Raw genomic sequence first — 16,065 nt, 5'->3', positions numbered from 1 at the left:
ATTCATTACTATCAGATCATTGCAATAAAACACGCTAAAAGCAGAAGTATGGTAAATAGCCAAAGAGCAAATGGTTGTTGGGTTAAAGTGTGACTCTCCTGCAGGTTAAACTGATTAGCTAAGCTTCATGAGCTGAAAGCAAGTTAGGATTTACAGGCAGTGATGGGCATATTTTTGTCAATGTCTGTTTATTTGTCAAGCATGACTAGTTATATGTCCAGTTCCTCACACCACCAAAGTTCTGGAGACAGTAGCTGAAGGCCAGGAAAGCAAGGCTTGCATCGCGGGCCACCTTGTTGAAGAAGTAGGAAGGGAAATTCGGTTATTAACCCAAAAGCAGCCTCTTGAGAGAAGTGATTATGCAGCAGAAAACTCCCAAACACTTGCATTTTCTGGCAGCCTACAGAGCAACATGTTCACGTGTTTTTTAGGGAGGTGACATACATCAATCACATCTACCTCATTCCCAACCAGCATACATTTTTGTTGGTTACCAAGATGTATGACATCATTACAGGAATTATAATGCCTATTGGCTACGGTTTTAAGCCGTAATCAGACGGCAGTGAATGAGAACTACTGACTGAAAATCCTGGATGGCATTAATTTCATCTTTGCACAATGATAACTGACCAGCAAGAGCAGGAATGAGGAGGGGCTTCTTAGACCACATGCTTTTGGGAATGAAGTCCATTAGATTTGGGGACGGTGAAGGAGAGCCTGCTAGGTGCAGCTCCTGCTGGGAATATACAAGTGCTAAAATAGCAGTAACAAAGTATGGGGAGCTGCTGAGGGGGGTCTATTCCAGTGCCAAAAAAGGAAAGCAAGCCAGCTGAATTTTGAGAAGAATGATTAAGCTATGGAACATTTTTCAAGCACCTGTATGTGCTCGGGAAGGGCACTGGATGACACTACTGTTCACATTTGTAACAATTTTGCATTTATTCTCAAAGGCTATTCAACTTGCTCCCAGAAGATGTCACATATGAATTACTGACCAAAACCATGAAGAAACATCATTGTTAGGGTTAAGAGGGAGATGCTCACTTTTTGACTAGTTTGGACTGATGGGTTTAACTGCTTACAGAAGGGAAAAACAATTGCTCTTTCCGCAATGGCAGGATGACCCGCATTTCAAAACTAGCACAACTCATTTACTATCCTCATCTTTAAATAGGACTCACCTGAGTACGGGTTGTTAGCAAGGCTCCCATCTCTGCCTGTCAAGGTTGCAGGAGCAGGGAATGTAATTCCGTAGTAATCCTTGGAAAGAGACAACATCATTTATTAATAGTTGAAATAGTAACAGAGCTGGACAGCTTTTATGAACCCTGTATTATATGCATAAGAAAATTTAAAAAGGAAGAACTAAAGGAAGTTTGAGCAGAAGCTGACTTTATCACTTACAGCAGAGCTGAAGATTTACCCGGATCCTCAACTTCAAAATAAACCTACTTTATAGACATTTTAAATATTACATTCAAATACTTCACCTTTTAATGGTAAGTTAAAGGCAATGACTAAATGCTTTCCCCTCCCAACTCTCAGCTCTGAGCTCTCATCTTCCAGTGAGACTGCACCTGGAAGAGCAACAGAGCATCGGGGGCCAAAGACCTGGGGTCAGGCCAGGACTGTAATCACAAGGGGGATGGAGTCTTGAAGTTTTACCCTTGTACCATGCCATGTTTTCTAAAAGTGGAAATGTCAGCTAGGAAAACAGCACAAACATATGAAAAAAAAAGAAAAAGGAGACAAAGAATCACTCCCAGATGACTGGAAAATTTATTTAAACTACGTTACAGCAGACCTCAGATCAGTAGTCTCCAAAGTGGGGTGCACAAGACAATCCACTGGGGTGCATGTAAAAAATGCTTTGAGTACCATTAATAAGTAAAATTTAAAAAATTTAAACAGTGTTTAACCTTTCTCTCATACTTTTTTAGTTTTTATTTTTGTGTATGTTTTATAACACACATGTTAGTACAGTAGTATATATTTATAATTTAGAAATAAAAATATATTGGGGGCAAGTGCTCACAGATTTTTTACTGATGGAGTGTGTGATCAAAACAGGTGGAGACCACTGCCTCAGATCGTTTTTCTAGGTCCTCTACAGGAAGGTAAGACATTTCTCATCCTAGAAAGCTTTCACTCTGAGATGACAGGACACGTCAAGCAAAACCAAAGCAGCATTTTGTCTTCAGTTTGGGAGAAAAAGATAAAAGTTTGCCCTTCCTTCTCTGGGTGAGCACACATGGGGCTGGTAGTCTACTAAGCATTTTTCCTCCTAATTCTCATGGTTTACTCCTCACCACCTCCAATCCATCAAGAGTTAATGCTTTAACCACTAACATATCCATTTCCACACCTTCTCCAACATGGAAAAAATACTCTCCTTCTTCATACCTATCTCTGCAAATTCCCCAGCACCTCGAACGCTTTCTCAAGAGTTGACAGCACCTTCCCACCCTGCTGCATTTTTGTGCATCACTCACGTTTCCTATACCAAATCCTCTATCACTGAACACGAAATAATCCAGCAAAGATTTAGTATTGAAGGTGCTTTCCGTAACTTGAAATGGTGCCATGTTTCATCACCCTTTCCTTCTCAGGTAATTCCACCATGTGGGAGGCATCGGCCTCTCAGCCCTGCACAGCCTCTGAATCAACAGCTAGGCTTTGATGAGAAACAGGCCTTGGGAGAAAGAAACTGCCGAGTTGGGCCAAGGTGGCAGGGAAAAACAACGGCCAGCTGCAACACTGAACTGTGGAAAAGTACTGAACTGTGAGAAGTTACCGCCGCGTGAACAGCGCGTGAACGAGGTGGTGATTGGTCTGCACAGCGCGTGTTAGAGTGGTCTGATGCTGATAGGAGAAAAGGTTGATAGCTGTCTAATTGCTGATTTGCTAATTATGAAGAGCTTTCATGAGAGCATATGTACTATTAGAAAAATAAACAGCTTTGCTTGTTATAATTCTCATAGAGTTGTGCCGGTCCAATATCCTCCCGCAACAAATGGTGACCCCGATGTCCCAGGACGGAGCGCGGAAGACGCCGTGGGAGGATCCCCGATTGGAGGTACTGTCTGCAGCGGGGCTGTGGCAGGGAGGATGGAAAACAGTCAATCAACGGAAACTCACCCGGGAGAGGTGATCAATCGGGGGCAGCATGGGGCAGAACATGTCCGCAGAGGAGATGGCAACTGTCAGACTCCTGCTGCATATACTCTCTAAGAGAGGGATAACTTATAACAAAACTTCTGTACGAAAGTTACTTAAATGGTGCAGAAACCACGGCTATCCTGCCGATACCCTCACAGCCTCTGAACCAGCAAAATGGGCTGAAATCAGTGAACAGCTGTGGGAAGCTATTTCCAAGGGGTATCAGCATGCCAGTGAGCTAGCGACCACTTGGAAGTTGGTTTCGGACACTCTTAAAGCACAGAGTTAACGGCGGCGACCCCAGGCCTCCCCAAGCCCCCCCGCCGTGGAGCAACTGCCTGCGGCCATCTGGCACCACGCGATCATCCGTCCCGCCTCCCCCGAACACCAAAAGCGGCAGTTTTTACAGAAGGTGCTGACACTGTGATGCCGAGTCCCTTGTCCATTCTAAAAGGACTAACTTTAAACCTTTCTGATGGTCAGTGCACTAAAGGCTTTGATTTAAAACCAAAGAAGGGGGAATTTTCTGGACGCACCACATAATCAACTAGCAATGGCTTTATATATTCTTAATGGTGTTTTGATGTCTGTAGTATTTGTCATTTGATGCTGTGTGAGTAATAAGTGTAAGGGGCCCCTTTGTGTGGGTGTGTGACTGTTCTGCGGGTGTGAGGCACAGCCCAGCTGCAGCTGCAGAGTGCGGAGTTCTCTGACCCACAGTTCCGTTATCCCGCGAGGGAAGCGGCCCGAGAGGAACGAAGCGCAGGGCAGACTCTGTACCAGTGGGGGGGTAGTGCAGGACCAGTGAACATTCCTTAGTACAGAGCGCCCTAGTGCCCGCCCGCTGGGTCACTGGTGCTGCCTGTTTGTTCGGGCTCAGTGTTTGAAGTGTCATAGGTGAGATATCTCCTCTAGCGGGAGGCAGTAATTCTGTGTTAATTGTTGTCTTGAATTTAGGTGCGTACTCTGTGGGGAGAGTGCACCCTTGTACCATCTGCCTGAGGGGATACTGTCAGCTTACTTGGGTAGCGTTTTAAGGTAAAGTAGATGAGATGGGAAGCAGCCAGAGTGGGGGAATAGTCAAAAAGAGTCCCCTAGGCTGTATTTTAAAATGCTGGAAGAAGATAGGGGGACCTCCAGGCGCAAGTGTGAATAAAAAGACACTAATCAAATATTGCAATCAGTGGTGGTTTATAATAATTTAGCTGATACCGAGCAGGCATGGACCCAGCAGCCTCCAAGTCAGTAACATTATTAGATAACACAGTATCCTTGATACCAACAGGAGTATATGGACTGGGAAATGGAAAAAGTGCATTATTACTAGGAAGATCATCTACAACCTTAGAGGGGTTGTTTGTTTTACCAGGGGTCATAAATGCCAGTTATGAAGGGGAAATCAGAACTATGGCCTGGACCCCTGTACCCCCGTGTTCAGTAAAAAAAGGGTCAAAAATCACTCAGCTTGTTTATTTTATTGCAGCTCCCCCTAATAGCATGCTGAGAAGCCAGGGTGACTCAGGATTTGGATCAGCAGGTACTCCTCAAATATTTTGGGCTCAGACAGTGACACAAGGTCGACCTGTGGTAAAATGTGCCCTCACCAAAGCAGAAGAATCTGTTGAGCTGACAGGCATTTTAGATACTGGTGTGGATGTGACTGTAATATCTGCGAGCAGATGGCCACAGCATCGGCCGTTAGCTCGGGTAACTCAAGCGCTTTTTGGGGTTGGTGGTCATGCTGTAACGTTTCAAAGCAAAGATCTCATTCATGTAAGGGGCCCAGAAAACCAGGTAGCAAATATTCATCCATTTATATTAGAAACCCCTATTACATCATGGGGTCGTGACTGTATGGCTCGATGGGGAACTCAGATTGGATCAAATTTGTCTTAAGGGCCACTGCAGCACAACCCACCCCTAAACCCACCCTGAAACTAACCTGGAGAACAGAATCACCTGTGTGGGTGGGTCAGTGGTCCTTGCCAATGGAAAAGTTGCGGTTAAGTGCAGGACATATCGTACCTACCACCAGTCCTTGGAACTCCCTGGTGTTTGTTATTTTAAAGAAAAGTAGTAAATGGTGACTTTTACATGATCTCCGACGCATTAATGATGCCATGGAGGGTATGGGTACGTTATGGCCAGGAATGCCTTCCCCAACAATGATTCCCCGAAACTGGCATCTTGTAATAATTGATCTAAAGGATTGTTGTACCATTCCCTTGCATCTGGATGATGCACCTAAATTTGCCTTCTCTGTTCCCAGTATTAATGTTAGTGAACCTGCAAGGTGGTACCACTGGGTTGTTTTGCCACAAGGCATGAAAAACAGTCCCACGATGTGTCAGTGGTTTGTTGCAAAGGCTTTGAGCCCTGTTAGAATGCAGGTCCCCCAGGCTGTTATATATCATTATATGGATGACATCCTTAGAGCAGCAGAGACACAGGAGATCATGGAAAAGGCTCTTGCTTTAACCAAAGACTCAGTATCTCAAATGGGGTTGCAAATAGCACCTGAAAAGGTACAGAGATCATCACTGTGGCAGTACCTGGGGTGGAGAATTTGTGAACAGACCATGGTCCCGCAACAGGTTGAACTTAAAACTGATGTTAAGACTTTAAATGATTTACAGAAACTGTTGGGAGCCATAAATTGGATACGGCCATTGCTGGGCCTAACTAATGATGATCTGCATAGCTTGTTTGGTATTTTGCGAGGAGATCCTTCACTGAGATCACCCAGAGTACTTACAGAGAAAGCGAAAAAAAATCTCCACCGTGTAGCTAACGCCATCTCAGAAAGACAAGCATCGCGATGTGTGCCCGGCCATCCGTATCAACTGATATTATTTAATCCTCCAGGGCAGCCCTATGCTCTGCTGTTTCAATGGGATGAAACACTTAGTGACCCTCTTGTTATTGTTGAATGGATTTTTTTTGTCACACCAAATGCACAAGACGGTCACTACTCGTCCAGAAATGTTTGCCAAACTGATCATGAAAGGTAGGCAGCGTCTACTATTACTTACTGGTCAGGAACCTGTGTGTATCATTGTTCCAGTTACTATGCACATGTTACAGTGGCTAATACAAATGTCTTTAGAATTCCAGACAGCGATCTGTGACTACCCCAGACAGCTTTTAGTACACAGCCCGTCACATAAATTATTACAGCAAAATTTTTTATTATATGCCATGCGATTTTTTAGTATATGCCATGCCAAAGTGCAGCGATGTACCGTTGCAAGCCTTAACTGTGTTAACTGATGGAGCTGGGAAAACAGGAAAGTCAGTCATAGTATGACAAGACCCACATACTCAAATTTGGCAATCAGACTTTACTCGATCCCCGGGATCGCCACAGATTGTTAAGCTAGCTGCAGTAGTCTGTATTTCAACACTGGGACACCCCAATTAACATTGTTACTGATTCTGCTTATGTTGCCAATCTTGTATAGCGTATAGAAAATCGTGTTTGAAGGACGTTAATAATCCACTGTTATATTCAATAATGCACACCCTTTTGCGATTATTAAATAATCGCAAGACTTCTTATTTTATTGTACATATCCGAGCGCATACTGCACTACCTGGACCTTTGGCTGAAGGCAATCGATGAACAGATGCATTGACTCTGGCGGCTCAGGTGGTACCTAATGTCTTTGAGCAAGCACGGCTTTCACATGCATTTTTCCACCAAAACGCCAGGGCAATACAAAAACAGTTTTCTTTATCAAGGCGTCAGGGTACAGACATCATTACCACTTGCCCTGAATGCCAGAAGGACTCCCTCTCTTCAACGGCTAGTGGTGTCAACCCTCGGGGACTCACCTCCTCAGAATTATGGCAATCCAATGTCACTCACTTTGCTGCATTTGGAACGTTAAAATATGTACATGTGTCTGTTGACACCTCTTCTGGAGCAGTGTTTGCATCCCGCCATACAGGTGAAAAAGCACGTGATGTGTGAAGACACTTTTTAGCTGCATTTGCTTCCTTGGGCGTGCCACGACAGATTAAGACAGACAATGGACCTGCTTATGTTTCTGTTTCTCTCTTTAATTTCTTTAAACAGTGGGGAGTCGAGCATCTGACCGGCATTCCTCACTCACCGACCGGACAGGCCGTTGTGGAGCGTACGCGTGGCGCGCTAAAGCGTCTATTACAACAACAAAAAGGGGGAGATGGAGGATATCTATCTACACCTCACGAAAGGCTGAATAAGGCATTATATGCCATGAACTTTTTAAACATTTCCCCTGCCTCACAGGTGCCACCAATATTGTGTCACTTCTCATCGCAGATACCAACCAGATCAACAAGAAGTCCAGGGCAAGGCTCAAGTGTTAGCAAAAAACCTGGAAAGTGGTAACTGGGAAGGACCATATCCTTTAATAACCTGGGGAAGACGTTATGCTTGTGTCTCCACAGGTCACAGTCCCCAGTGGTTACCAGCAAGGTGTGTGCGACCACACCTGAGGCATGAGAGGCAGCTTTTGGTGGACACTCAGGAGCTGGCTGTGGGTGCTGTGGGTGCCCCTGTGCCGACAGTTTGCGGTCGCTTCGACTGATCATTTAAGCAGAATGTAGGGGTAATGCTTGCTACTGCAATAGGACAAAATACACTATCTCTGTCTTAATCACACTACAGTTGCCAACTTTTTTAAGAGAAAATGCTAACAGTAATTGCAACTCCTTAATGAAATATATAGGCTTACTAGTCACTAGTGAAAGATGTAGCTTAGACAAAATGTAGTTATTAATAAGGATGAAATGCTATAAGAATGTGTGTATTCAACTTCCTTTGTTTAGCAATATTAAGAATTAAGAACTCAAGTGTTTAACATTATTAGAAACTCCCTTGGTTGTCCCCCCTTGAGTGGTGGCCAGGCTCTGGGTGGAACCCAACAGGAGGATGAGATCAGATGTTTCCGCTCAAAGACAAGTGCCAGTTATTTTGGCCTGCTGATTTAGATATATGAGGCTGGACCTGCTTGCAGCAATTTTGGATGCCTCACCTACAGATGGACACATCGCGTATGATTTCCAGTTTGCGAGGAAGGGGACTCTAAATCCTCGCTGCATCCAGGGTTCCCCGGCAATTGCGGATCTGAATGTTAGTACCCCATTAAGTAAGTGTGCTATTCTGTATTTTCCTTATTTTGTAATATTTAATCATATGCTTTATGGCAGTGATGAGACTGCTTGTGTGGTGAAGACAATGGCAGTGATGAGACTGCTTGTGTGGTGAAGACGTGTGCTGATTCTGATTTTGTGTGCATCGGTGGTCAGTGTGATAGCAGTGATGAGAGTGTGCCTAATAGATGGCAGTGTGATGGAGATGCAATGCAGTTCAGGTGAATGCATCCACAAAAAGTGGTGCTGTGATGGAGATCCTGACTGCAAGGATGGAAGTGATGAAGTCAACTGCCCTTCTCGGATTTGCAGACCAAACCAGTTCAGATGTGAAGATGGGAACTGCATCCATGGGAGTAGGCAGTGTAATGGTGTCAGAGACTGTCTGGATGGCTCTGATGAAGCAACTTGTAATAGTGCTATTCAGTGCTCTGGACCTGGCAAATTTAAGTGCAGAAGTGGAGAAGGTATAGATGTCAATAAAGTGTGTACCAGCAGAGAGACTGCAAGGACTGGAGTGATGAGCCCCTCAAGGAGTTATCTTCTTTATGTTGTAATTATTTTATGTATATTGTGTTTCCTGAAGTTTGTCTAAACCTTGATTGATAAAGCTTTGCCGGTGCAGATGTAAAACAAAGAAGGGGGAGATGTGGGAGGCATCATCCTCTCAGCCCTGCACAGCCTCTGAATCAACAGCTAGGCTTTGATGAGAAACAGGCCTTGGGAGAAAGAAACTGCCGAGTTGGGCCAAGGTGGCAGGGAAAAACAACGGCCAGCTGCAACACTGAACTGTGGAAAAGTACTGAACTGTGAGAAGTTACCGCCGCGTGAACAGCGCGTGAACAAGAAGGTGATTGGTCTGCACAGCGCGTGTTAGAGTGGTCTGATGCTGATAGGAGAAAAGGTTGATAACTGTCTAATTGCTGATTTGCTAATTATGAAGTAAGAGCTTTGGCGAGAGCATAAGTATGTACTATTGGAAAAATAAACGGCTTTGCTTGTTATAACTCTCAGAGTTGTGCAGGTCCGATATCCTCCCACAACATCACCATATCAACTCTGGCATGAATCACTTAACAGAACACAATCAAATTCACATTAACAGCCTTAGAAGCTTACTCAAAAGCAGCGCTCCCATCTCCTTCCAAGAAAAATGCCACAAAAAGCAGATTTAGAGAACAGATCTGAACAGGATTCAGTGGATACGAACTGGAACTGGCACGTTAACCTTTTCCCCTATATAAACCAAACAAAATATAACCAAATCTGCATGAGAACAGGGTCTAAGCATTGCAATTATTCCCACTGCCCCTCAGGTGGGGGAAAACCATATCAGCACTGCATATCCCTATCCCACACACCTGAGCATACACACATTCAACACATAAAATCATTATAAAATATGAGTGCAAGCCAGTTATCTTTGCACTTCATACCCACCCACAGCAAAACATCAGAAGAGATACTCTGCTCTTCAAACACGGGTATTTCCTGACCTACAGAAAGCACGCAGTAGAAAGTGCCTAAAGTCAAAACTGAAATATGAGGAATAGACTAAAACGGTGAGACAGAAAAGGACTGAAAAATGATTAAGTGATCTGACATAATAGGTTTAACCTCAACCAAGCAGCTCACTAAGTACCATGCACATCAGCTAATGTATTTCTAAGATCTCTGCTACACAAGCAGCCTGAAACAGACTAACAGAGAAGACAGAATATCCCAATGTAATACACACACAAAAAAAACCACCCCAAAAAACCACAGTGAGAATTTACAGCATCAACATACAAATTAATTAATTGAGTTAAATTAAAAAAGAATCCCCTCCCAAACCTCAGGAGAAACCCTGTTCTTGCTGTATCAGCAGCCATCGGTACCTCTTGCTGCTGGAAACTTCCCAGGAAGCAGTGATGACTTGCACTTGGGACTCTGCCCACTTTCACTTTCTAGATATAAGCTAACCTCGAAGACAAATATTCACATCCGCTCCTGCCTCCCAAACACAGCATAATTTCTACAACAAATTCAAAAGACAATGAAAAAAAACCAAATCTAGAGATCATAATCATTGCATGAACAGTTGATGAAAAATCCTTCATGACATTTATGCATTTATTTCTAATTATCAACATACTGAGGACAAATAACCTGGGGGCCAAATGCAATGACAGGTAGCCCCAGAAATACTCTGCAAGATGCTTGCAGAGAGGAAAAACTCTTCCACTAGCAAAGCTGCAGATGCTACAGAGAAAGGAAAAGGGAAAGGAAAAAAAATAATAGACTGACAAACTAAAATTATTTGTCAATAAAAAATAAAGGAAAACATGCATTAACTCATATATACAAATAACATCGGAGCATGAAATAAGAATAATAGATGTTGGTAGGCCGAGAAACTTGAAAATAAAAACCAAGAAAAACAACTCAAACAGAAAGGAAACCCTGAAACACATCCTGAGCACAGCTGCCCCAAAAGCCTCTGTGGCAGTGCTTTCACATCCCCAGCTGAACCGCAACAGCACAGGAGCTGGGCTCCCCCCACGCCCTGACAGCAGTCCTGGGAAAGAACCAGCTCCCCTTCCCTTGGCAGTGCCACCTCCTGTTCACACTTTGACAAGCACAACAAAAGCCCTAGGAAAAAGTAAACGGAAAGCAAAACTGAAAATGAAAACAGGGAAATTCTGTCTAGATGATGATGATGAAAGGAAAGCCACTGCACCACATAAAGCCGGCCACCCGGCAGCACCCCAAGCACAGTGCCTGCCTGCACTACCACCAAGCCTGACCAGGCTCCTGCCCAGCACCACCCACAGGCCCACCATGGCTGCGCCCGCAACCCCACAGACCCGCCTGCGCCACGGCGCCCCGCCGCTCCTGCTCCTCCTGACGGCTCTCGCCACCGCCCTCGCCTGCCACCACCTGCCTCCCCGACACGACACCTTCCCCTGGGACAGCCTCCAGCTCCTCCAGGCCATGGCTCCCAGCCCGACACAGCCCTGCCACCCCCACCAGGCGCCCGTCTTCCCCGACACCCTCCTCCACACCAGCCACCCACAGCAAGCCGCCGCCACCGTCCTCCGCATCCTCCAGCACCTCCTCCACACCCTCAGCAGCCCCAGCACCCCCCAGCACTGGGACGCCCAGGCACGACACCAACTCCTCAACAGCCTCCAGCACCACATCCACCACCTGGAGCAATGTGTGCCAGCCAACAGGATGTTCTTCAAAAGACAAGGGCCACGCAACCTGCTGCTCACCCTCGACAAATACTTCAGGGACATCCAGCACTTCCTCCGCACCCACCACCACAGCGCCTGCGCCTGGGACCACGTCCGCCTCCAAGCTCGCGCCTGCTTCCAACGGGTGGACACACTCTTTCGGCAGATGAAGAGCCAAGCCGTGCCTGCCCTCCGCCAAACCCACCTGCTCCAAATGCCCATGCCCAGACAACACCGGCAGCCACAGATTGAGCAGAGGGAGCAGCAACCCGGGCTGGGATTGCTCAGCACTGCTCACACCTCTTCTAGGCTGGAGACAGCACTGATGGGGAAATGGGCATGACCGCGGCGAGGCTGGGGCCAGGCTGTGGCATAGACTGCACACCCACACTGCAGCCACACCTTCGCTGGAAGAAGGAGGAAATTGCTGTGCTGCACCCTCATGGACAGTCATGAGGTTCTGGGGAGAGGGGTGGTGTTTATTATCCATGGCGTGATTTAGCCCATCCAGACTGTGATCTCCTCTGATGGAGGAGAAGGTCCCTATGGACACTGCAAGACTCTCAGACCAATGACTATTTATCACAGAACTCTATTTATTTATTTATTTATCTATTTATTTATTTATTTATCCAGCCGTTAGTTTTTATATTTATATATTTATTTATTTGATTCACTTGTTGGAAATAAAGAATTTTTGCAAAAGCAAATAAGAAGCAAAAAGAAAAGAGATAGTCATCATTCATGTACCTGACAGGCAAAGACAGGATCCTTGCAGGCAGGGAGGGAGACTCCCCCTCCTGCAGCCTGTCCCACCAATGCCTCCTGCCCTGGTCAAAGGTTCCAGACAGCAGGCCACTCTCAGGGACCCACCATGGTCCTTCAATCCCACAGGAATCTCCTGTTGATGTTAGACCCTTGGAGCACACGCTTGCCCAGACGATGTGATGCCTGCCCTGTGCACTCCTCCTCCCCCACCACCCACCCTCTCCCTTCCCAACCCTCTGCCACTGATAAGACATGAAAGCCATCCCCCAAAACACCACCTCATCACAAAAAAAATCCAGCAATGCCACAGTACTGCTTGGGACCAAGCAGGTTGGCATAAACAAGGTGCAACTCAAAGAAGCAAGGAGGGGACCCACCAAGGCCTGCTGAGGCCTTGGACAAGGAACAGCACCCCAGTGATACTAACTCCACCCAAGAAACACCAAAAACCCACAAAAACCACAAGAGATGCCCAGGACTGCTCTTTGCCCTCTTCCAACCACCACAACTGGCCCAGGATGCTCCTACCTGCGCTCACACACCAGTGGCCGTGGGGACCGGCCTCGCTACATACAGCACAGAGGTCTAGGCTTTTTTCACCCCAACACACCCTCAGCAAACAACAAGATATATCCCCAAAACACTGCCACCCAACACAGTCCAAACCAACCAGCACAGACCAGCATAGCAATCCCCATAAAGGAAACTCCTCCCACATCACCAGCTATTCCTTCACCCTCCAATCACCGCCCCAAAAATATCTGCCCCACATGCTTTGCCCTCCCCAGGTAAGTCTGAGCAAGATAACACAGAAGCTCAGCAGATCTGACCTCCTCCCACACAGGACAAAAAGATTGTTCTTGATGTTCGGTCACCCCACCTTGATCACCACCTCACTGCAAGGACACTGATCTGTGCAAACACAAATGAGCACTATGCAAGCAACTAGAGAGCAAGAAAACAAGTGAGATCAAATATACTGATGTAAACAGCAGGACCCCTCAAGATGCTACTTCCAGGTGGCACAACAGTTACCCTGATATTCCTTCTAACCAGAAATACCCTGTGATGCCAAGCAGGGAGGGGCCTCACTGGCTTCTCTATGGTGGCGGAAGAAAGCAAACCCTCCTCAGACATAAAAACAGGAGGAAAGGAAATGACACAACCTGCAACACAGGGAATTCAAACATGAAAGACTAAACACATTATTATTAACTTTACCATGACGGTGATACAACCACCGCAGAGGGATCAGGGAGGTTGTGGGATGTCCACTCCTGGAGATATATCCAAAGGCATCACTAGACAAGGCCATCAGCAACCTCCTCTGCACCATCTACCCTCAGCACCAGACTGCACTTGGGACCTCCAGAGCAAAACCAATCATCAAACAATAATTTTAAAAATTTAAAGAACTGATGCCCAAATGCTTAATAAAGAAAAAAAAAAAAAAAAAAACAAAGAAAGAGAAAATCTGAGAAGTTCCAGTTGTATGAGGGCATAATATAAGATACAAGCATTTTAACAGGCAAACAATGGAATTGGAAAAAAGAAATTTCTGTAATGGACTGCTTCCTCTGTGAAGCACAATGAGACAGTGGTCACGAAAAATTCCTGAACCAGCAGAAATAGCAAAACTCTTACTATATAAAAACACTTCTGGCTCCATGCCCTTCATTCTTCAATAAGCAAGAGCTTAGAAAAGACTTCTTATAGCATATCCTGATGAGGTTAGAATCGAGGAAAAGGAAGCAAAGAAACTGCAGAAGTTTCATCAATAAACATTCAGTAGCTCAGAAGCAGAGACACATCCTCAAAGGACATCTGGATGTAGAGGAATTCTGAGATTCCTGAAGAAATACATGACTTCACAAATATCCCAAAATGTAAAAGAAATGATGTATTCATAGAAAAACACATATGAAAACCGTAACAATTAAAAAAACAAAAACCACAAACAATACCAGAGCATTTACATAAGTAAAATAGAAAAGAGAAAAAAGGGAAATTCAATGCAACAGCCATGATAATTATCGAGGAAGGAGAAAGAGAAAACACCAAAAACGACACATCAGCAACAAAACTGCCCCATTCGTCGCAATCCATCGCTTTCACATCTCCCGATGAACCACTGTAACCAAAGTCACCAAAAAATGGCACGCGCAACACAGCCCCGGCAAAGCACCGCCACCGCCCTCCCCACGCGCGCCCACCCCACCAACGCACTTCCCCGACACCACCGCAGGCCACCAGCCAAAACTGAAAACCACAGCCGGAAACTCGCTGCCACCAGAAAGCGAGCGAGGGAAAGCCGCCGCACCACATAAAGCCGGCCACCCGGCAGCACCCCAAGCACAGCGCCCGCCCGCACCGCCACCGAGCCTGACCAGGCTCCTGCCCAGCACCACCCACAGGCCCACCATGGCTGCGCCCGCAACCCCACAGACCCGCCTGCGCCACGGCGCCCCGCCGCTCCTGCTCCTCCTGACGGCTCTCGCCACCGCCCTCGCCTGCCACCACCTGCCTCCCCGACACGACACCTTCCCCTGGGACAGCCTCCAGCTCCTCCAGGCCATGGCTCCCAGCCCGACACAGCCCTGCCACCCCCACCAGGCGCCCGTCTTCCCCGACACCCTCCTCCACACCAGCCACCCACAGCAAGCCGCCGCCACCGTCCTCCGCATCCTCCAGCACCTCCTCCACACCCTCAGCAGCCCCAGCACCCCCCAGCACTGGGACGCCCAGGCACGACACCAACTCCTCAACAGCCTCCAGCACCACATCCAGCAGCTCCACCAATGCCTGACCGCCAACGGCACGCTCGCCCAAGGCCCAGGGCCCCGCAGCCTCACGCTCACCCTCGACAAATACTTCAGGGACATCCAGCACTTCCTCCGCACCCACCACCACAGCGCCTGCGCCTGGGACCACGTCCGCCTCCAAGCTCGCGCCTGCTTCCAACGCCTCCACAACCTCACCCGCACCACGCCCAGTTAGCCCAACGGCCCCCACCAACCCGCACGGCCCCACGCACCCCCACCACCGCCCCAGACCCGCCTCTGCCCTCCCGCCTCCCCTCACCCACCACGACAGGCGCCGGGGCGACAACGGCCCTGCACCCGCACCCTCCACGCGCTGCTCCTCCACTTCCACCACAGCTTCTATTTATCTTCACAACGGGTTTTAGCTATTTATTCCACTATTTATTCCACACAAAATAAAGACCTCTTGCAAAAAGCCTGCCTCTGCCTCTCGTCTCAGAAGCACGGCGACGAGCCTTTGGGGGGGGCAGGGGCGGGGGGAAGGCACCGCCACTCAACACCTCCTCCCAGCCCTGCTCCAAACAGGGCTCCCCGCACACCCCGCGCCCGCTCTTCTCTTTGACACCTCCCCAACGACGAGGCACCGGCCTCAACCTCTTGCCAAAACCTCTCACGGGGTGCAGCCAGCGGCAGCACTACCGCCTCGTTGGCCCTCGTCTCCTCAGCGTTTCCCACCGGCCATCCCGCCTCACTCCGCCTCACCATCAGCTCCGCACTCCTCGCGCCAACCAAGACGTGGGCCTGTTGGAGCGCCTCCAGACCAGGGCCACAAACGGGAGCGATCAGAGCCTTGCAACGCCTCTCCTCGAAGGAAAGGCTCACACGCCTGGGCTTCTTCACCCTCCAGGACACCTTCTAGCGGCCTTCCACTCCTCCAAGGGGGCTTAGAAATAAGATGGGGCCGTGCTTCCAACTCGGCCGGTCCCTCACCTTTCTCCCCCGCCCGGGGAAAT

At 47.6% G+C, this 16,065-nt stretch overlaps 3 protein-coding genes across 16 annotated transcripts in view; 2 read left to right on the top strand and 1 right to left on the bottom strand.

Annotated features, from left to right (window-relative positions):
- The window catches only part of UBAP2 (ubiquitin associated protein 2), a 139,625-nt gene that overhangs the window by 7,618 nt on the left and 115,942 nt on the right, over window positions 1-16,065 (bottom strand). For all 14 annotated transcript variants that reach the window (XR_012621515.1, XM_074811612.1, XM_074811619.1 and 11 more), the window contains one exon: window positions 1,185-1,263. Coding sequence is in view for 13 of the 14 variants with exons in the window: in XM_074811612.1 (XP_074667713.1) it covers window positions 1,185-1,263 (79 nt within the window). In the remaining variant the exon portion in view is untranslated. The remainder of the gene's footprint in view (window positions 1-1,184; window positions 1,264-16,065) is intronic.
- On the top strand, window positions 11,125-12,022 carry LOC141918202 (interferon-like). Its single transcript, XM_074812357.1, has one exon. The coding sequence runs from the start codon at window positions 11,125-11,127 to the stop codon at window positions 11,863-11,865; it is 741 nt and encodes a 246-aa protein (XP_074668458.1). The 3' UTR covers window positions 11,866-12,022.
- On the top strand, window positions 13,480-15,288 carry LOC141918598 (interferon-like). The gene has a single exon (XM_074813262.1). The coding sequence runs from the start codon at window positions 14,712-14,714 to the stop codon at window positions 15,285-15,287; it is 576 nt and encodes a 191-aa protein (XP_074669363.1). The 5' UTR covers window positions 13,480-14,711; the 3' UTR covers window position 15,288.

Source organism: Strix aluco, chromosome Z (assembly GCF_031877795.1).
Source record: "Strix aluco isolate bStrAlu1 chromosome Z, bStrAlu1.hap1, whole genome shotgun sequence".
NCBI classification, from domain to species: domain Eukaryota; kingdom Metazoa; phylum Chordata; class Aves; order Strigiformes; family Strigidae; genus Strix; species Strix aluco.
Note: the sequence above shows the minus strand (reverse complement) of the source record. Positions and strands in the feature narration are given on the sequence as shown.

What these genes read in the sequence shown, in the direction of transcription:
- LOC141918598 (XM_074813262.1), top strand. Translation starts at nt 14,712, where the DNA reads ATGGCTGCGCCCGCAACCCCACAGACCCGCCTGCGCCACGGCGCCCCG.
- LOC141918202 (XM_074812357.1), top strand. Translation starts at nt 11,125, where the DNA reads ATGGCTGCGCCCGCAACCCCACAGACCCGCCTGCGCCACGGCGCCCCG.